Source organism: Ceratotherium simum, chromosome 16 (genome assembly GCF_057802395.1).
Source record: "Ceratotherium simum simum isolate JZ-2026a chromosome 16, ASM5780239v1, whole genome shotgun sequence".
Lineage (NCBI taxonomy): Eukaryota > Metazoa > Chordata > Mammalia > Perissodactyla > Rhinocerotidae > Ceratotherium > Ceratotherium simum.
In genome coordinates, this window is record NC_141915.1 from 61835259 (window position 1) to 61855604 (window position 20346).

Sequence of the window (20346 nt, forward strand, 5' to 3'; positions counted from 1 at the left end):
GGGGTGTCCCCCAGTGCTGGGCACTCCAATGGAGCCTTTCTGAAGGTGGAGCACTCAGAAGTAGGGAAGCACCTCACCCCCATTAAGGGGACTCCAGAGTCCTCAGAGGTGGAGCCAAGCATCTCAGGTCTCAGAGGCTCCAGGCCCTCCCCCACAGGGACCTCCCCAGGCGAGGCCCTGGAGTGAGCCTCCTTTCCCTTCCTCTGATCATCAGCAAGTTGGTTTCCCATGCAGCCCCACCTGCCCCATGCACCAGCATCCCTGCCACCCCGCTTTGGGTTTCCACCCCACCCCCAGTCAGAGCCCACACCCTGGAATACTCTGCTGAGGTGGGGGGCTGGAAAGCCTGTGCCTGAGCAGTCTGCCCTCTATGCCCCTATGAGGTGGGGGGGCCCCCACCTCAGCTCTGGGTGGGCAGCCAGGCTGGCCCCAGGGCCCACTCCCACGGAAGACCATGCCTGAGGGGCTCTGAGTCTGGGGGACTGCCCTGTCCACCGGGCTCCTGCAGGACCACGGTGTCCCTGGCTGACAGCCCCTAACTCTCCCAGCTGGACCCTTGGGGCCCTTCCCCTTCTGGGGAACAATGGCGGAACCCCAAGCACTCCCTCATATCACTGGGTTGGGGCATGAGGGTCTTCCCAGGTCTCAGAGCTCAGAGAAGATCCAGCTCTGTCTGGCCTTAGGTAGGCTGGGAGGGGGCAGGGAGACCCGGGGCATCCCAGTCCTGTCTATCTCCCCTTGTCGGCCACTCTTTGGTTTTGGGGTGAGGTGGGGTGGGGGTTGGGGGCTGAGGGCTGCACAGCTCCTACCCACGAGGAATCTTTGGTACCTGGGGTGGGGGGCATCTGGGTGGCAGCAGGAAGGACCCTGACCTGGGCACGGTGGGCATCTAAATAATCTGAGGCACGGGAGGGTGGTGCCCCGCCCTTCCAGAGGCAGGAAGCACCAACACAGGTGGGGGATCCCTTCCTGCAGCTCTGCCCTGCCCCAGGTGCTGCAAGGCCTCACCTCCCTCTCAGATGCCCACCCACCTGTGTGCACCTGTGGCCCGTGAGGAAGCCTGGGAGTGTCAGCTGGTGCAGGCAGATGGGGGTACCACCTGAGGTTGGGCTGGATTGCCGAAATCCCATGGGGACAGCCTCCCCGCCCAAAGGCATCTATAGACATCCAGGGTCCAGGCCAACTAAGTGGGGTCTTCGTCCAGGGAGCCCTTGGCCCCCAAGCGGTGCTGGAGGCTTGCACTTTGCTCACTGTTCTCTCACACACACATGCGTAGGTAGCGATTTCTACAGCATTTTGGAGTAAGGGTGGTTGGGCCCCAGGCAGGGGTCGGGGACCAGACCTGGCCCAGCCTCTGTGAGTGCCAGGGCTCTTTTCACAGGGGGCCTGTGGGGTGTGGTCTCTCAGCATCCAAAAGAAAAAGCAGAAGGCCTCAGTGGACTTGGCATCTCAGAAGGCGGTTGGATGGTGGACTCTGGGTCAAGAGGCCAATACTGCCATCTGCCCCCCTCTTTACTTTGCCCCCTCCATAGGCCCCTGGAGGGCTTAATCTACCACGGATGCTCACTGTGCCCCCCATCCTGGATGAGCTGGGATCTTTGTGACAACACCCAGAGTTACCAATGCTTTGGCCTCCTGTAGCCCCAGGAGACTTGGGGTGCCATTTTGAAGTTGGTTGGGTGGAAAGTGTTCCTGTGGTCCTGGCTGGGTGGCCACCACCAAGTGGTGTCCTGGTCCAGGCCACCAAAGTCCACACTCCCTGGAGCCTCCTCAAACCTTAGCTCTTTCCATGCGGCAGATGAGAAAGATGGGGCTCGAAGCACCCTGCCTAGGACCAGCCTGGATCAACCCTTCCCCGTGGGCAAGTGTGGCAGGATGTGCGCATAGGGCGCACGCCTGGGGGCCCGGCCAGGCTCTGGGCAAATGAAGGGAGGGGCAACTGCGCAGGGCTGGGGGCAGAGGCTTTATCTGGCTTCGCAGGACGCAGAGCCACATGGGGAAACGGAAGTTCAGACAGGATGACGGCCTTGCCCAAGATCACCCAGGCAGCGCAGGGGACCAGGCCCACTCCCAGGCCCAGAAGAAGCCACCGCCGCCCGCGCCCGGGAGGAAGCTGAGGTTTGGATGCGGGCGCAGATCCCCGGGAGGTCTGGGGAGGGAGGCCTTTGGGCCTCAGAGCGAGCCAGGAGGCGGGAATCCCACGGGGTCCGGACACCTTGCGGCGCGGGGTGCAGGTGAGTGCGCGCGTCCACCTGTCAGAGGGCGCGGCCCGGGCGTGGAAGGGCGAGGGGATCCCTGCCCCGGAGCACTCGGTACCGGGCCCCGCTCCCACCAGAGCCCAGGCGGAAGGAAGCGAGCGCACATGAAGGGGGAGACGGAGGGTCGGGAGGGGTCTGAGCGCCGGGGTTCCCAGCCCAGCGCCAGGGGGAGGCGAGACCGGGGACCGGTCCGAGGACTCGGGGAGCGCAGGCCTGGCCAGACGAGAAGACACGACTCCCGGCCAGACTTCGCGCGGGGGTCCCTCGGCCCGGGGGGAGCACTGGGGACGCGACGTTCGGGAGCCCCGGACGCGCCCCTCCCGCGGCGGCGCGGGGTCCGGGCGGGGCGAGCAGGGGCGGTGCCAGGCGGCGGTGACGTGCGCGGGGGACGTGCCGCGCGAGCTACCAGAGCACTGAGGCGCCCCCGGCGCGGCGCCCGGCAGCGAGACCGGCAGAGGCGCGCGGCGGCGAGCGGAGGCAGGTAGGCGCGGCCCAGATGCTCGGCGCGGGCCAGGGGCCGGGACCCTCTGCGCCGCCTGGTGCTGAGTCCGCGCCCGGCGTGGGGGCGGCCCCAAGGTCCGCGCTTCCGCCTCCCTCGTCCCTTATTCTCCTAGTCCGGGGTCGTCTCGGGCACGGACGAGCCCCCCACCCTCGGCGGCTCCCGCCAAGGGGCCCCGGGGAGCCAGCTGCGCCCTTTTGCGCCTTCGGACCCGGGCCGTGCGACCTCGCCTCCCCCAGCCGGGCCCGGGTGCCTCTCCGTCGGGCGGCCCTCGGGGGCTGGGCTCCGGCCAGGAGGCGGCTGCGCCGGGTGTCCGAGCTGGGTCCCGGGTATAAATAGCTCGGTAAGCGGCGGGCGGCCGGGGCGCGCGGGCTATGTTTGGTGGGACTGCCGCCCGGCCCGGGCCCCCTCCCCGAAGGAGTGGGAGCACGTGCGCTCCGGGCCGCGGCGCTGGGGGTGGGGGGGTTCCCGCCGGCCGTCTTCTCCCTCATCTCTCCCCCTTGTCGCTGCCGCCCGTGCACTCACCAACCTACACCCGCCCGCGGACGACGGCTTTCAGCCCAGACCCAGGGCAAAGAGGTGGGCGCCCCTCCGGATCAGGCTGGACTCGCTGCGTTCAGTTCACCCCCCCCCCCCAGGCCCTTAGCCCATGGGAAAACCAGGTGGGGCCTCAAGAGCCTCAGTTTACTTTTCTGAAAAGTGGGTTGATAACGCACCTACCTGGATGCTGGACCAGGCATGTGAGTGGAAGGGAAGCAGTTAGTAGAGTGGTGGCCACTGGGGGTGGCTGGAGTCTAGGTGAGGGACAAAGGGGCAGCTGAGGGGCCAGAATACTTCTCTGTCCCAGAGGCACTGAGCTGCACGTCCCGAGGTGCCTGGGCTGACAGGGTCACCCTGTGTGATGACCATGGCCAGGCTGGGTGGTCTGAAAGACTAGTGGATGGCAGCCAGACCCTCCCCCATGCAACCTAGGCCCAAGGGGCTTGTCTAAAGCCAAGAGCAAGTGTGGGTGCTGAGTGGGTGGGTGGGTTCCAGGGGTCCCCTGCCTCATTCCGAAGGCCCAAGGGTCTGCTGGGTCAGGTGGGTGCTGGGAGGGAGAGGGAAAGATGCAGGAGTGTGTTGTGGAGGTTGGACTGGGCCCCTGGGGGCCAGCAGTGATTGAGGACGGGATCCATGGTGGGATGTCTGCCCCTAGAGGGGCTCTCAGGGCACTGGTGGCAGTGCCCAGGCAGGTGTGGAGCCTTCCTGCACAGCAGTCTGTGGTGTGGACACAGCCTGGCATGGGCGTTGGGAGGCCTGGTCCCAAGGCAGGCTCTGTAATGACCCTGGGTGACCTTGGGCAGGGCCTGACACCCAGGAGGCAACACTGACTCCAGCTGGACACCTCAGTTTGGAGGGGCAGCAACGAGGGGGTGTTCGTGCTTCCCAGGACAGCAGCCAGGGAGTGTGTGTGGAGGGGGGCCTGTGGGTCCCACTCACTGGCAGGCGGCGTCCCCTGTGCCAGGCCGGACTCGCTCGAGGGCGGGTCCCCGCAGTGACCTGGCCGGTGTGGAGGGGAAAGGCTAGTGCCGCCCCCTCGATCTGAGAAGCCCAGGACAGCTACCCCAGGGCCACGCGCTGGCCCTTCTGGGAGGTGGCGAGTGGAGAAGACGCTGCGCAGAGCGATCGATCCGTCGGAGGCGCCTGCGGATGAAGCCTGGGGCGCACCGGGAACTGGGCCGCGACGCGGGGGCGGGGCGGGAGCGCACAGAGCCTGAGGCTGCTCACCGCGTCGCCTCGGCGAGGGCAGACCTCCTGGTCTCAGTCCCCATCTGACGGCGTCGCCTCAGCGACGACAGACCTGGCCTCAGTCCTCATCTGTGAAATGGGCCGCGCGGGATGCCGGTCCCAGAGACCCGGAGTCTTCAGTCAGCATTCCCATCCCCCGCCGCGCCGACTCGGCCTGGCCCCTGTGGAGGGAAAGTGAAGCCGTCCCCGCCCTGCGGGAGGCGCGAGAGGGGCTGCAGGGTCCCCTTCGGCGCGCGGAATCGCTGGCGCCCAGTGCGGCTCCGGGGCTCGGTGACTCCGGCAGCTCCGCGCGTGGAGCGCGCGCGCCGGCCAATACGGTAGTGGACGGGAAGGGCGCCTACTCTAGACAATACGGCGGCGGCTCCTCCCTCGGCGCGGTCACGTTCCCCACGTCCCGCGGCCAGGCGAGCGGCCGGGGCGGGGCAGGCAAAGCCTGCTCGCGTCCCACCCCCACCCCACCCCCTCTCTACCTGGTGGGACCCGACCCCCACCTGCCCAGCCGGAAGCGGGGGGTGGTGGGTGGAGCTCAGGGTTCATGAGCTCAGGTTCCTTCCTCACGCAGCCTTCCTGTCCTCCGCAGCCACCTGCCCCCACAAGGCCGGATGGGGTGGTGGTGGGAACTGATGAAATGCTTGCTGACGCAGAGACCTCCTTCTCGGCCTTCGCCTTAGGTCACTGGTTTTAGGGTGGGGGGCTGCAGGGAGATGAGGAATGGGACAAGGTGGCCGCATGGACGGGCAGGCCAGGCACTCCCGGACTGGGCAGGGTCCAGGCCTGGAGGGGGGGGTGGCTTTGGCCCTGCTCCAGCCTCCACTGCCTTCTGGCCCCTCCACATTGCCTTCAGAGCCTTCCAGAAGAGGGGGCTCCGACAGGGTAAGCCCAAAAACGTCCCCAGGGCCACTCACTTATGGTCTCCTTGTCACAGTGAGGGATGGTGTTGGAGAGCGGAATGGCTCAGAGCAAGGGGCTGGCCCCGGGGCACATTGACCAGTCTGGCGAATGAGTCCAGTGTTTCTGCCCTGCTGGCCCCTGCAAGATGATGTGAGCCCATTGGAGAGCCTGCGGGGGTACCACGCATGCGCTGGGGGGCTGCGGGGTCAGTGCAGGTGGTGGAAGGTCCTAGTAGGCCTGAATCAGGCCTGGGGCAGACCCTTGACTAGTGTCCACCTCCCACCTCCCCAGAAAACCCCCAGGCACCTCTCTCTAGTACAGCTCTACACACAGGTGGGGGCAGGGCTGAGATGGGCATCTGGGGTCCTGCACCCAGCCTGGGAAGGAGACGGGCTCTGAGCAGTGGTGCTTTCTGTGCTCCTGGCAGGCGAAGGCATCTTGGACCTCTGCACAACAGGGGCATTCAGGGAAGGAAGAAAGAAAGAAAGCAGGAGCCCCGCCTCCTCCTGAGGGTGCAGCACCCTCTTGTCCACCGGCCACCCCCATGGGCTTCAGGGACCTCGGGGCTTGAGAGGAGCCTGGTGCTAGCCACACTGGGGCTGTTTCCTTGGTGCTCAGGCATGTCTCCCAGGCCTCGTTGTGCAAGAGTCCAGGCAGGAATGTTATTGCCCCCTTCCTGCCCCGCCCACCCAGAGCTGGTCTCCCAGGCCTGGAAGTTGGTTAGATAACTGGCCAGTCTCCACTAGAAGGCACACCTGCTAAGCACCTGGGACAGGCCGCAGGCTCTAGGGCCCGGGCCACCACACTGAACCCAGGGGCTGACGGGCCACAGAGCCAAGGTGGACCTGAGGTGGGTGAGGGCACCGCCAGTACAGAGGCCTAAGGGGGAGCATGCCAGGGTGCACCGGAGATGGCAGTGGGCCTGTGGGCTGGAATAGAGTGGCAGGAGGAGGGTCCTAGGAGGTGGGTGAGGCCGGCAGGATGTGGGTTGGGGGTGGCCAAGGCCGGCCCCGAGGTGGGGGTGTGAGGAGTCGCACTGGGGACCTGTTTGTGTGAGGTCTGCACCAGCCCTCCAGGTGGAGACGCAGACCGGGGAGGGCTGGGCACTGTGGACACCAAGATGGAATTCAAAGCCAGGGTGAGTGTAGGCAGAGAAGGGGGGCATTGGCGAGAGGAGGTGATGCAGGATCATGAGATCCCGAGTCCTGACCCCAGCTGGGACTCTCACCCAGATAGCCAGTGGACCCCTGAGGGAGCAGCTGGCAGGAGCCCCTGACTTGGGAGGACAAAGTGGTTCCTCAGATGTGTGGTCTGCTAAAGGTCATTCCAAGGGACCCGTCCTCCTTGGGCCTTCCTCTGCTCAGCTCTCAGCTGCCTGGGGTTGTGGGACCTTCGTGGGTAGTTTCTGGAACCTTGCCTGACCCAGAAGCAGGCACACGCACCCTGCCTGGGAGATCAGCTTTCTGAGGCCCAGAGGGCGGGTTATTTCTGGGCTGGGGACGTGGTTCGCATGCCTCCCTGGGAGGATAAATGTCACTGAAAGGCCAGCCGGCCGGTGTGTGCCCACAGACGTGCTGGTGCTGCCTCCCCCTGCAGTGAGGGTCTCTAGCAGCCCCCGAGAGGGGCCACTCCTCCCACCCTGGGTCTAGACTGGGCAGGGGCAGGGTTTTCCTTGGAACTTCAGTCAGCCTGTGCCTTGGTGGCCCTTCTCCCCCAAGGTGGACTGGGTTGATGGGGCCAATTGGCTCTTGGAAATCCCAGCCCCTTCTCTACCCTCCCCCCACCCAACACACGCACAACCCTGCTGGGTGGAATCGCTCTGCCATACACCTGGAGCCGCAGCCCCTACCCCCTAACTTACTTGCCCACCACCCTCCACTGGCAAATTGAAACCTCGCTGAGAAAGCTCACTTTGAGGTGGGGGGAACAGGGCAAGGGGGCCATTTCAATGTGGCTGGCACCCCAGGCTGGGTGTTAGCTGGGAGACAGCAGTGTCTGAAGAGCCTTTGGGGCCTTCAGGGGTGGGTGGGAGAGACGACCGTGGTGGGCCTTGGTCCAGACGCAGAGGATGGGCCCCTCCCCATGTCAGCCTCACGTGGCAGCCACTTGCCCCACACAGGTCCTGGAACACACTGTACCCTCCTGGCCTCTGGGCCTTGGCATCCACCCCCCTGCCTCCTCACCCTCCAAGATGCTAGTTCAGGGGACACCCCATGTCCCACAGGCAGCCAGCGTCTGTCTCCTGGGGATCTTGGGAGCCTCCAGGGAGGGCCCAAGCCGCAGCGGGCAGTGGACAAGCAGAGAACAGAGCCTCAAGAGTTGGGGCGCCTGTCATCCCGCTGGTGAGTGCCAGGTGTGGCTGGTGCAGCAGGGAGACCTCAGAGGGAGGCCCTGTTTTTTTTGTTTTGTGACCTTGGTATACAGAATTGGGCTATTCCTAATTGTTGGTTCCAGACATACTCCCCTCCTTGGCCTTTGCGTGGCCCACTCGATTTATTTTAAAAAGTGCAATAAATGTCTATGAGCCCACAACCCAAAACAACCAACTCTTCAGCACCCCCATGACCACGACCACTGTCCTGGGTCTGGAGTTCTCGTGCTTTCTACCTTAAATAGTGTCAGTGCATCACACAGCGTATTCCTAAAATGTATATATTTTTTAGTTTGTTACCCTGCTGTGCATACCTTAGAGACCTTTTAAACTTAACACTAAGGTGGGTAGGGACATCTGCCTCAGCTCCCCACCTGGTGTGTTTTGGCCGCGGGATGACACCTGCCCCTTTCTCTCGTCCCAGGCTCAGGCACATGGCTGAGCTCAAGGAGGGCTCTGGAGGAGAGACCCTGAGGGTGGGACCACACTGAGCCTGTGCTCAGACCCTCCTGCACAGAGGCCCTTGTCCTCACTCCAGAGTCCTATCCCAAGTCCCGTGTTTGCCTTACATGCAGAAATGGGCCACCTGGGGGGCTGTGCTAGGTCACTGGTTTGTGGACATGTTTGTAGGAGGATGGGGGGGCTCCCTTGGTTGAGGCACCCCATGTACCTTTCAGCTAACTGTATCCCCTGGACGGCTGTTCAGCCTTTGGCCTCAGAGACACCCCCCGTCTTGCTCACTGAAGTCCAGGAGCCTTCTGAGCATTCAGGGCGAAGAGCAGTGGGTACGGCCTGAAGGGACAGGGGTCTGGGTCCTGGGAGAGGCAAGAGCTCCTCTTGTGTTTCCCAGAAGTGGCACCTGTGGCCCTGGCCCAGCTGCGAACCAGTGCACCTCTGGCCCAGCCTGGGGTAGGGGCAGGACCGTTGTTCTGCTCCAGTGGGCTGTGTCTGCCTTGTCATCACCCTGACAGCCAGCTGGCCCCTGGGGGTCTTGTCATCAAACAGTGGTGCTCACAGACAGCAGCTACTGCTTGGAATCACCTAGGAAGCCCTTTAAAAAACACCCTCCCCCACACACACCTGCTGAGTCAGAGCCCGGATCCCCCCCAGACCACTGAATCAGAGCCCGGATACCCCCCAGACCACTGGATCAGAGCCCAGATCCTCCCCAGATCACTGGATCAGAGCCCGGATCCTCCCCATACCACTGGATCAGAGCCTGGATGCTCCCCAGACCACTGGATCAGGGCCCCCAGAGGGCATAGCACGTGTGGCCGGGATGCTCAGGCTAGGCTGGAGGCTGGGAGCGGGGTTCTCATTTTCTACATTCCTTTGCCCTCCACACTGAACCTGTGCTCAGACTGTCCAGACACAGAGGCCCTTGTCCTCACTCCAGAGTCCTGTCCCAGGCTCCGTGTATGCCTTAGATGCAGAAATGGGCCACCTGGCGGTGCCGTGCTAGGTCAAGGAGGATCCGAGGAAAAGGGGCAGGGGGTGGAGCGGGACAGATTATGAAACCTGAGTGGGCGGGCCAGTGGGCTGATAGGAAGGGGGCTGTCAGGTGTCGCTGGCAGCAGCTTTCCTAGTCAGGAAGTCCTTGGGCATCAGCCCAGGTGGAGTATTTACACCACGGAGTTGGCAAACGCCACACATCAGGGCTTTTTCTCCCCCCAGAGAGCTGGTTTACAGCACACTGCCAGTGGAGAGAGACCTGCGCTTCTGTGGGCAGCGGAGCAGGCTGGACTGAACAAGCTACAGATCTCAGGACTCCCCTCCCTCCCCTGTGCCTGCAGCGAGAGACACTCTCTCCTCAGAACAGCTTCTGTCTGGTGAGGTGGGGGAACCAGGCCCCCAGGCCCCCTGAGCAGGGGATTTCTGGAGCTAGCCTCAGCTGGAGGGTGGGGGTAAGGATGGAAGGGGAGGGTCAGAACCCCAGGTGGAAGCTGGCCCCATGTTCCATGTTACTGTGCAGCAAATGAGCTAAATTGCTGGGGTTTAAAAGCTGGAAGTCATCCCTGGGCTGCTGCGGGGTTTTGGGCAGGCAGTGGATACAGCCAGCTCCCTCCTCGCCTTGGCAACCTGGGGGCCCAAAGAGTTTGCTCCAGGAGGCTGGATGGAAGCCTGCCCCTGCCCACTCTTCCCTTACCAGAGTATTAAACTCCGCAGCAGGCATGCACCTTCCACCTGGGCTCAGCCCTACCACCCACCCAGCCGCCCAGAGGGGCTCCCCTCCCCGAGACCCATCTTCCCCACCTGCCTCTTCGGTGGTACTGCTGTCCATTTCTGACGGTCTGGCAGCTGCCAGCTGCTTCCTACTCCATCCCCTGCACAGCCGAGCCTTCCCCTCCCTCTTCAGGCTCTCACTAGGGGTGCAGTATGATCAGAGGGGACAGGATCGGGGAGCCCCGTCCCTCTGGGGTAGAAGAGCTAGGTTGGCCACATCTAGGTTTAGGTCCAAGGGACACCAGCCCCAGGTCCCCTCTCGGATGTGACCTGCCCACGGAGGCCTGCTTCATTGCCTGAGGGGATGGGAAGTGCTGACTGCCAGAACCACACTGCAGTGGGAGGCTGCTTCCTGACACAGGGTCAGGTAGGAGGGCAGGCAGGGCTGACTTCCCCGCTGGGGTCTGCCTTCCTCAGGACGTAACCTGAGACCTAACTGAGCCCAAAAAAAGCCACTGCCCTTTAGAGCCAGCAGTGTGGGAGCAGGTCAGGCCAGGCCTGCGTGGAGAGGGCAGCTGCTGGTCACCCTACATAGGTGAGGGCCACAGGCGGGGCTCTCAGGTAGCACTGGGCAGCTAGCCGGCCCAGAGCTGGGCTCCTGTCAGGGGCTGAGGCCTGAAGAAAGGGATGCCTGCCTGGGTGCCCAAACCTCAGGTGCGTCTCTGTCCCTGTGCTGCTGGGCTGCCTGACAACCGAGTCAGCCTGGCTTCCTCTTTCTCAGGGACGTGCAACCACCCTCCTGGCGATGGGAGGGGCTGTGGTCGATGAGGGCCCAACGGGCATCAAGGCTCCTGATGGAGGCTGGGGCTGGGCCGTCCTCTTGGGCTGTTTTGTCATCACGGGCTTCTCATACGCCTTCCCCAAGGCGGTCAGCGTCTTCTTCAAGGAGCTCATACGCGAGTTTGGGATCGGCTACAGTGACACGGCTTGGATCTCCTCCATCCTGCTGGCCATGTTGTATGGGACAGGTGAGGGGCTGTTGTGCACAAGGCGAGGCGGGGGGGTCGCCCCTGGGAGTTCACCAAGTGCAGTCCTGATTAAGAGCCTCATGTGGCAAAAGGCCTGGGGTGGCCAGCGCATCTTGGCATCTGCAGCCCAGGCCCCCAGGAGCTCCTGTAGAAAGCCGTGTTTTCCGCAGGGCCAAACTGGGCACAGGCCAAGTGTGTCTGGGACCCTGTCCAAATGGGCGGTATCTGCACAGTTGCACACAGTCCCAGAGGACGAGGCTTTACAGGTGGTTGGTTCCTGCTGCCTGCACAGGCCAACCAGAAGGGAGACCACTAACACGGGCAACTTCTGCTGTGAACTGTGCTTTGCTTGGGAAGATGGCGAGTGTGATGTGCTCTGGGCACCTGGTGCCCACGGTGTTCCTGCTGTGTCGGCTGAGCTGGGGCGTGGGGCATCAAGGAGGGGAGGGGCCAGTCCAGGCCTTGCTGCCTGGGGCAAGTCTCTCAGTGGGTGCTGGGAGACACCTGGACTCAGCCGCGTGCCTCAGCTGCTGTCCCCCCCAGGCCCGCTCTGCAGTGTGTGTGTCAATCGATTTGGCTGCCGGCCGGTCATGCTCGCGGGAGGCCTGCTGGCATCCCTGGGCATGGTGTCTGCGTCCTTCTGTGGAAGCATCATCCAGCTCTACCTCACCACAGGGGTCATTACTGGTGAGTGGGGAGCGGGGTGGGCTGTGGCACTCAGGTTGATGGAGAACGGACCAGCGTGCCCAGAACAGGGCCTTCTGGGTCGGCAGCTGTGGGGTATCCCCCTCCCAGGGCACCAGCCCGTCCCTCAGTCCCCTCTGTCTCTCAGGGGCGTCGGGTGATGACAGGAACTCTGCTCTCTACACACCCTGGGTGTCCTCACATCGACCCTGTCAGACACACACAGATCCCTTCAGGCTGGAGCCTGTGCCTGGAAAAACCAGGGGCAGGGCCGGGGCGGGTGCTGGGCGGGCAGGGCTGGCACCTCACCACCCGCCCCTCCTCCAGGCTTGGGTTTGGCACTCAACTTCCAGCCCTCCCTCATCATGCTCAACCGCTACTTTAACAAGCGGCGCCCCATGGCCAACGGGCTGGCAGCCGCAGGCAGCCCCGTGTTCCTGTGTGCCCTGTCCCCGCTGGGGCAGCTGCTGCAGGACCACTACGGCTGGCGGGGTGGCTTTCTCATCCTGGGAGGCCTGCTGCTCAACTGCTGCGTGTGCGCCGCGCTCATGAGGCCCCTGGAGGCGCCCCAGCCAGGTTCGGGGCCGGGGCCCCAGCGGCCATCCAGGCGGCTGCTGGACCTGAGTGTCTTCAGGGACAGCGGCTTCGTCATCTACGCTGTGGCTGCCTCCATCATGGTGCTGGGGCTGTTCGTGCCGCCCGTGTTCGTGGTGAGCTACGCCAAGGACCTGGGCGTGCCCGACACCCAGGCTGCCTTCCTGCTCACCATCCTGGGCTTCATCGACATCTTCGCCCGGCCTACCGCCGGCTTCATCACGGGGCTTAAGAAGGTGCGGCCCTACTCTGTCTACCTCTTCAGCTTCGCCATGTTCTTCAATGGCTTCACCGACCTCACGGGATCCACGGCCAGCGACTACGGCGGCCTGGTGGTCTTCTGCATCTTCTTTGGCATCTCCTACGGCATGGTGGGGGCCCTGCAGTTTGAGGTGCTAATGGCCATTGTGGGCACCCACAAATTCTCCAGTGCCATTGGCCTTGTGCTCCTGCTGGAGGCCGTGGCTGTGCTCATCGGGCCCCCTTCGGGAGGTGAGTGTTGCAGAGCTGGGGCTACCCGCCTCCCCTCTGTGGGGCCTGGCCAGGCCCCCGGCAGTTCCCCAGTTCCTGCACCTGCCTTCCCTGCGAAGGGGAGGGGATGTTGTGTGGGAGGGCTCTTAGCTGCAGGGACCCCCCAGTGTAGCCAGCCACTGCGCACTCCAGCACAGATCAGCAGGTGTCAGGAGCGAGTGTCACCGCACGTGGGAGAGGCCACAGGCTGGCACACATGTGAGTCTGGGGGTGATGCTACCCCCTGGCCCTAGGAACAGGTGATGGCAGTTCTCATCTCATCCACCCGCTTCAGACTGAGGCAAAAGCCAGCTTTTGTCATGTTGGGCTGTTGCGTTTCTTTTTGAAGGCTGAGAAAAGTACTGGAGTGAGATTTAAAATGGTGGGACTGGGGGAGCAGCCCGGCCCAGGCGCTGGCCAAGCCTCTTCACCTGGGTTTGGGTCTCTCCAGCTGACCCTGTAGCCACCCCCCCCATGTGACCCCATGAGCGCCAGAGCTGTACCTCCAGCCTCTGGCTCCTCCCCCCTGAAGGGTCCAGGGGGCAGGGGTGGGGAGGTGCCCAAATCCTCACTGTCTCGGGCTCCTGGGGCCCTTCTGGGGCCTAGGTGGTGACGGACAGTGGGGCTGGATCCCTTCAGGTGTCTTGGACAAGGCCCCCACCCTGAGACTTTGCCATCTGCACCTGCGAGGATCCAAACCCTCCTCCAAGTCACTCTGGTTTAAGCTTCTCGGTCTGTGCTGCCCAGGGGGTGGGGGAGGGCCAGGCAAGGACTCTGCCTCAAGGCCCCTGGGCTGTCCCTGGTAGCACACTGGCAAGTGGGTAGCCAGTGACCATGGCGGACACATCCCCCATGCCGAGACACCACGAGACATGAGGGAGAGTCAGTGGAAGCCTCTGGCCAGGACTGACACTGTTCCCTCTGCAGGCAAACTCCTGGATGCGACGCACGTCTACCAGTATGTGTTCCTCCTGGCGGGGGCCGAGGTGCTAGCCTCCTCCCTTGTGCTGGTGCTGGGCAACTTCTGCATTGGGAGGAGGCCCAAGGCGGCTGCCGAGGAGGAGCACCACAAGCCCCCCATGGACACGGACGTGAGGGTGGACTCACGGGAGGTGGAGCACTTCCTGAAGGCAGAGCCTGAGAAAAACGGGGAGGTCATTCACACCCCAGAAACAAGCGTCTGAGGCGAGGAGGCCAGCAGGGGTGCGGGGAACCGGACAGAGACTGTCAACGCTTATATTTATTTCACAAACAGGACTAGCTTGGGCGGGGCCGTTGGTGGGGCGGCTGATTATCACCTGATCAGTGTTTTTCGGGGGAGGTGGCAGGGTGAGAACCATGTCATTCCAAAGCAGATCTGTGGTGAAGCCAAGCCAAGCCAGGAAGTTACAAACCATCTGCACCAGGGCTCAAGGACCTAGAAACCCACACTTCAGAGACAACACAACTTTAATCAGGGGCGGGGCCGGGACAGCTGGTGTACTGCCACATTGGCCCCGCCTGCGCCCTGCGCCTGACATGCCCTGCTCTTCCCTGTGGTGCCCCAGCCCAGCCCTCTCTGAGTGTCTAGGGAACACAGCTCCCTCCCTTCACCTCTGGAAGGTCTGAAATAAACCTGTGTGTGGGAGGAGCCTCTTGGAAAGAATGTTTTCCAGGAGCCACAGGAGTTTTGTTCTACGTGGGGATAGTAGTCTGACCATTCACCCTGAATCTCACTTTCTCAACAACTTGGTTATTTTTACAAAGTAGTTCTGGTCCTCATCAGCCCTGTCAGCTTTCTAAGCACCATTGGTCTGGACCCTGCCCTTCTGGCCCCTGGACAGCTCAGAGCATTTACAGAGGACCCCGGTGGCTGGCAGGGTAGGGAGCCACGCTGCAAGGGTGAAGCCCACGCTGGGGAGCCCCTACAAGGTTTGTGCACTAAGCTGAGACATACGTGTGATTTTTTGTTCACTGGTGTGTGTGTTTAAACAAAACGATCTTCCTGCTTTCTGTTTATTCAGCCCTCGGTTGGCTGATAGTCGCCCTACACGGTCAGCACCCAGGACTGGTATCTGCTCCCGTTCTCCTGGTCCAGCCCCGCTCGGCCTTGCCCCAGGTACCTCACACCCACCTGCCCTTGTGGCCAGCAGTGGCCTGCGTGGCTGGGAGCCTGGTCAGAGGCCGCTGGGGCCGCCTCAATAGGTGGTGCGTCGTGGGCGCTGGGGACAGCTGCGGGCACCCTGGCGGGACGTGTATAGCCGGAGAGATGCCACGTCCCTGCTTCTCTGCAATGAAAAGCAAGCAAGAGCTCATATCTCAGGCCCAGCCACAGAGAAGTGGCCAGAGAGGGAGCTGCAGCTCCCCCTCCTCCATCTGCCTGTCAGGCTCTGCGGGGAAGCCAGGCTCCTGCAGCTCAGGCACAGTCCCTTGGCTCTGGGACCCCATCGCCCTTTCTAGTCTTTCTGTCCCCTCTGCCAGGAGTTGGGGCTGCAGGCAGTGCTGACAGTCACAGGGGTCAAGGTGTAGCCCTGCATCTGGTGACTGGCTCTATGTAAGGTGGTAAGGTGGGTCAGTCAGGGCCCCCAGGCCCTCAGGCCAGCCCCTGGACGAAACTGAGACTGGAGCACCCCCCTGGTCCAGTCTCAAAGGGCTGGCCCCAAATGTGGTCTCTGGAACTGCCTCTGAGCCTGAAAGGGAGGTGGAGAGTGGGCAGCTTGCCCATGTACCTCTCCCCAGCTGCCCCCCATCTCTCAGGGCCTGCTGGGGCTGGTCACACCCACTCTGCCTGTCATGTGACATTATCCCAGGCTTCCTGGAATTAGCAGCACGCACTGATCAGGCCCAGTACCCCACAGTGGCATCTGTCCTCACTCATCCTAAGCTGCCTCACCTCTAGCTGGCCAGGAGCAATAGGAAGTGGGTGTCCCCTCCTGTCCTCACACCTGCACCCAAACCAGCAATCCCCTAAAGTCATACTCTGGGGACACTTAAGTGATTCTGAGATTGTCAGTATGTTATGGGGTTGCTCTGTTGGGGGTGGAACCCACAGTTGCCCCGGGGGCTGGAGTCCCTGCACTCCATGGTGGGCAAGAGCTCTGCCCTCCCTTGGCCTTGGGAACATGGGCCCATCTGTTCCTCAGCCGACACCTTGGAGATGGTAGGTGGATCCGAGGCCTCCTACCCACCCTGGCAGCAACAACATTGGCTGGTTACGGCGTCCAGGGGCTATGCCCAGAATGGGGGCTGATGTTACGGGCCTTGGGGGACAGGGTGAGCACGTGGCTTGTCAGCCTAGTTTTCTGGTTCCAGATGTTTCCAGCTGTGCCCAAGACTTGGAGACAGGGAACTTCCCGTCCTCAGGAAGCTGTGGCCGCCAAGGGCCCTAAGAGGAGTCGAGGAGAGCAGTCAGTCCTCTGGGGGGCCAGGGGGCCATGGACAGGGCTGCCCCTCACCCTCCAGACATCCCTGCCAAAGGAGACTCATGCCAAACACCCTATGAAGACCCCCTTGGTGATGCAGACACCCATTGTGAGCCACTCTCAGTGGGCCCCTTGGCCCCTCCTCAGAGGGCACGCACACATCACTCCAAATCAGAGGTGAGGGGGATGTGAGCAAGCCACCCTGGGCTGCTGCCCCCACCCTCCCCACCCTGGCCAGACCTGGGGACACCCGCCACACACACAAACACTTGGGAGGGCATATGCGGAGAACACCTGGGGACACGGGTACAGGACCCATGCTGGGGGAGCCTGGGGGTGGGGAACCAGCAAGGGCCTGGTAGGCAGGCAGATGCTGCCATCCTGTGGCTGCCTGAGGAGTCTGCCAGTGACCTGCAGGGCCCACTCATGGGTTTTCCTGAAGGACCATCCAGTTGTTCCCAGCATCTAAACCGCGTCCTCAAGGACACAGAACGTGGCAGACGCTCCCCTGTAACCTCAAACACACCTTTACAGGTAGGATGGCGCCAAAAACAGGCACTGCTTCCAAAGGTCCCACCAGATGGAGGCAGGAGCAGGAGAGACGGCAGGAGAGGTCCCCTCTTCCAGCACAGGGGTTCCGGGAAGGGCTCCAAGTACCCCTTCTCAGCGGGGGCGAGGCCTGGGGGAGGGTGGGAGGTGGAGGCCAGGCCGGAATCCAGAGCACACTCTCCTGAGCACTGAGCCTATGACTCCAGTAAGGAAGGTGGTGAATGCTCTCCTAGCATCAAGGGACCAGGGAATAGGATAGGCCGCCTCTGAGTGGAAAGCATTGAGGGTCACTGGGGTGAGGTACAAGGGGATCCAAACATTGCCCTCTTGGCCTTGGCAGTGACATGAGAAGGAACAGGCCAAGGAAGAGCCCAGCCCTCTTCCAGAACGTCAGGGACCACCAGGCACAGCCAGAGAGGCAGAAGTGGGAGGGAAGTGGGCAGGGGGTGGGGACGCAGCAGCCCTTCCCATCCCAGTGACAGAAGGGCAGGAATGCATGTCTCGACGGGGCTGCCACCAATTTCCCTCCAGCACACACATACAAAGCCAGTCTGTTCTAGAAGGCTCCAGTGACAAGTGGACGTGGACCAGGAAATCCCGCGGTCACCAGGGCACAATGCTGGGGGAGGGGAGCTCATGAGCACGTGAAGGTGGATTAGGAGTTTGAGAGGGACCTCCCTAGCCAGACTGCAGAAGGGGTGTGGGAAAGCAGCCCACAATCTCATGCCGGGCAGGGGTTGGGGAGGAGGGCTCCAGGGTGCTGGCTGCTCAGGTGTACACAGGGGCCAACCACGCCCCTCACCACCTTCTTGTTTAGCAGTGCCGTCCATCTGGAACTTGCATTGGGGGGCCTCTTAGGCTTCAACAACTCAAGTGAGAAAGAGAGGCCAAAGCCACGGGCACAACCGAGAGATGGATGGACAGACAGATGCCGCCTTCCCAGATGCTTTGGCTGCTGCTGCTGAGAAGGGCCACACCAGGGTAGAGAAGAGATCCTGGGCATGAGCATCACAGGATTGGGGACTGACAGGCCTGAGCCCCTTGGTCTGCATAAGGGCCCACTGGGAGCTGCCTCATGGGAACCATGTGCACCCCTCGTGGGCAGCAGGAACGCAGCACTGTACCAGCACTGCACTGTTCACTCTGCAGAAAACCCAAGGCAGGCAGAAGTACTTCCTTATGGTGCCACCCCCAGGGCCACGGAGGTCAGGGGCTCACTTCGTAAAGGCAGTTAAGCCGGGGAGAGGGCATCTTCAGAAATCCCTAAGTGGACGGGTGGGTGTGCTCTGCCCACACGGGTGTCAGCTCTGGGGATGTGGCAGCAGCAGCCCCGTCCCTGCCAGTTCCCAGTCTCACTCCGCCTGCTCCCAACCAGTTTGCAACACCACAACAGGCTATAAGAGGCTAGACGCGAATGCCCATTCTCAGAAAATTAAGTTTTCATGTGGTTAATCTACGCACACTGAAAACTCTCAAACTGATGAAATAAAGACCACATGTCAGGGGTAGGGAAAAGGTAGAAGTCATCATGAATTTATTATTTACATGGTGGTCAAGTACACACACACAGTGTTCACACAAACGCATAGTTCAGAGACTGGCCACCAATACACAGGTTGATACAGACATTCAACTACGTTTCTGGGAGAGCAACAACCGCCCACAAGCACACTGCCGAGGACTCAAGATCAGAGCCTACTTTCTAAATGGAATCTGGCAATTTCAGGTAGAAACCCAGATGCAGAATGTGGGAAGGCTGCCTGGTCCCATCTCTGGTACTACATTGGGGGCTGCAGCTGCTAACACCTCACTGAGAGGGGGAAGCCGACCTCTGAAGGCGGTGTTGGGCCACAACGAAGCCAACTCGCTCTGACCCACCCAAGCTCCCTGTGCACTCCAGAGACACAGCCCCACCTGGCCAAGTCCCTGCACCCCAAAATGCTTACAGAGTAGCCCACTCAGGATCCAGAAAAAAGCAAAGAGCCACACTCTGCACTGTTAACGCACACCTGTCAGGATATCCCAGGACCAGCATTCCTGTGCCAGGTGACTTTGGGGGCAGGAAGGGAAATTACAGACACGGACTTTAGGTCCCTAGCTTCCTACGAGTGCCCCAGTCAAACAGAACACTCTGCAGTGGGTGACAGAAGAAATGAGAAAGTACCTATTGCACCTCCTTTCTTAAGAAGGAGGGGCTCCTGTCTACTGACTGCCACCACCACCTGCTGCCTCTGCTGCAAAATGAGGGTGAAGAGCAGAGTGAGGAGTGTCAAGAGCCTGGCCGCCCCAGGGTCTTTGTGGTGAGACTCAGCCCCACCCCTTCTTGATCTCTGGGGTTCACTATGTCCCCACCAAGGTCCTGAGAGCCCATGACACCACACTCTCATGAACCATCAGGTTGTCCAAGTTCCTTGCTTCTTGGCACTTCAGAGTGGATTCCCTCGGGCCTGCCGGCCTTTCTGGGCACACCTGGCACCTGGGGCTGCCAGCCACGTCCCTGGTTTTGAGCATGCAGATGTTAACACAGACTAGGGGCCAACTTGCACGGTGATATTTAGTCTGTTTAGAAAATTCCCAAATTCAAAGGCATTGAGACCAACAACCACCACCAAAATAACCCCAAGGAGCGGCCTGATGTCTCCTGGTTGGCAACCCTCTCCTGAAGGACCAGTGATGCACACACAAAGCCTCGGCTTCCGTGGTCTTCAGTGCTCGGCTTCCTCCTTGCCACGTCTGGGAATATTATGGGCACGCTGCTCTGCTGGGAAGCACCTGCCGCACCCTTGCTCGCAGTGCTTGCTAACTGCTCTGATGATTGCAAGAATCCTGGTGGGTCTGTGTTATGCAGGCATTTCAGTTTACAGTGGGGAAGGGAGACTGACAGCCAAAACCAGTTTAATGAGGTCACAAGACACACAGCACACACACATTACTTACACACACATACACACATGATAGAATTTCTGATGAGAAAATTCCCTCTCCACAGAGGACCACACAACAAAACAAAATCACCAAGCACAGATCATTGAAATTCACCGGTGCTCCACTCCCTGCCTTACTCCATCCTACACCAACGCCATGGCAGTGTCTTTGTTTCAGGATTCTTTAAAGTCAACATTTTTTAACACCACAAAAACAGACAAGAAAGAAACAATAAAAAGATTTCTTTACACAGATTTAAGCTAATAATTTTTAGCAAAATGATACAAAACTGTCTTAACCAAGTAGAAGACGGGTAGTTACAGTAGACTCATCAGGGAGCAGGGTGCACCACCACTGGAGAAGAACTGAAAGGCCCCTGGACAGGAGTTTGATTCTCTCTGTGATTGTCTCTCACTCTCTGCTTTTCACTCACTGCGGGGGCTCGAGGGTGGTCCCTGGTGATGGCAGCATTTGTCTTTTGTCCCCCACCCCGGCGTCGCTGAGGGGTGGCCTGGAGAACTCCTGATGTTAGCGTTTCGGTTCTAGACCGGGGGCGTGTCACTAAGAAAGCCATTGTAACAGAGGAGATCAGCCATGCATTGTGTGTGCCCTTCAGAGCAGAAAGAAGCCTTCTCATCGGTGCACGACAGACTGAAGACCACTGGGAGCCACCCGACCGGGAATC

The 20346-nt window shown here is 61.4% G+C and overlaps 2 protein-coding genes across 8 annotated transcripts in view; one reads left to right on the plus strand and one right to left on the minus strand.

The window, feature by feature from the left end:
- The first annotated feature begins 2011 nt into the window (after window positions 1-2011).
- On the plus strand, window positions 2012-14770 carry SLC16A3 (solute carrier family 16 member 3). Of its 5 annotated transcripts, none has more exons than XM_087441844.1 (6): window positions 2012-2118; window positions 9482-9641; window positions 10752-10998; window positions 11542-11685; window positions 12010-12768; window positions 13714-14770. In XM_087441844.1, exons 3-6 carry the CDS (start codon window positions 10776-10778, stop codon window positions 13968-13970), a joined length of 1383 nt encoding a protein of 460 aa, XP_087297970.1. In that variant the 5' UTR covers window positions 2012-2118; window positions 9482-9641; window positions 10752-10775; the 3' UTR covers window positions 13971-14770. The 5 variants fall into 5 exon arrangements, with proteins under 5 accessions (XP_087297970.1, XP_087297972.1, XP_004432940.1 ...); XM_087441846.1 differs by lacking the exon at window positions 2012-2118 and adding an exon at window positions 2119-2234 and having other exon boundaries at window positions 9482-9636; XM_004432883.3 differs by lacking the exon at window positions 2012-2118 and adding an exon at window positions 2676-2739 and having other exon boundaries at window positions 9482-9636.
- A 178-nt stretch (window positions 14771-14948) lies between these two features.
- CSNK1D (casein kinase 1 delta) overlaps window positions 14949-20346 on the minus strand; it is a 39799-nt gene continuing 34401 nt past the window's right edge. For 2 of the 3 annotated variants that reach the window (XM_004432884.3, XM_004432885.3), the window contains one exon: window positions 18249-20345. In XM_004432884.3, coding sequence (XP_004432941.1) covers window positions 20295-20345 — 51 coding nt within the window. In that variant the 3' untranslated portion in view covers window positions 18249-20294. Of the gene's footprint in view, window positions 15054-18248; window position 20346 lie in introns of those variants that run through there. The other variant, XM_014789382.2, reaches the window with a different exon arrangement.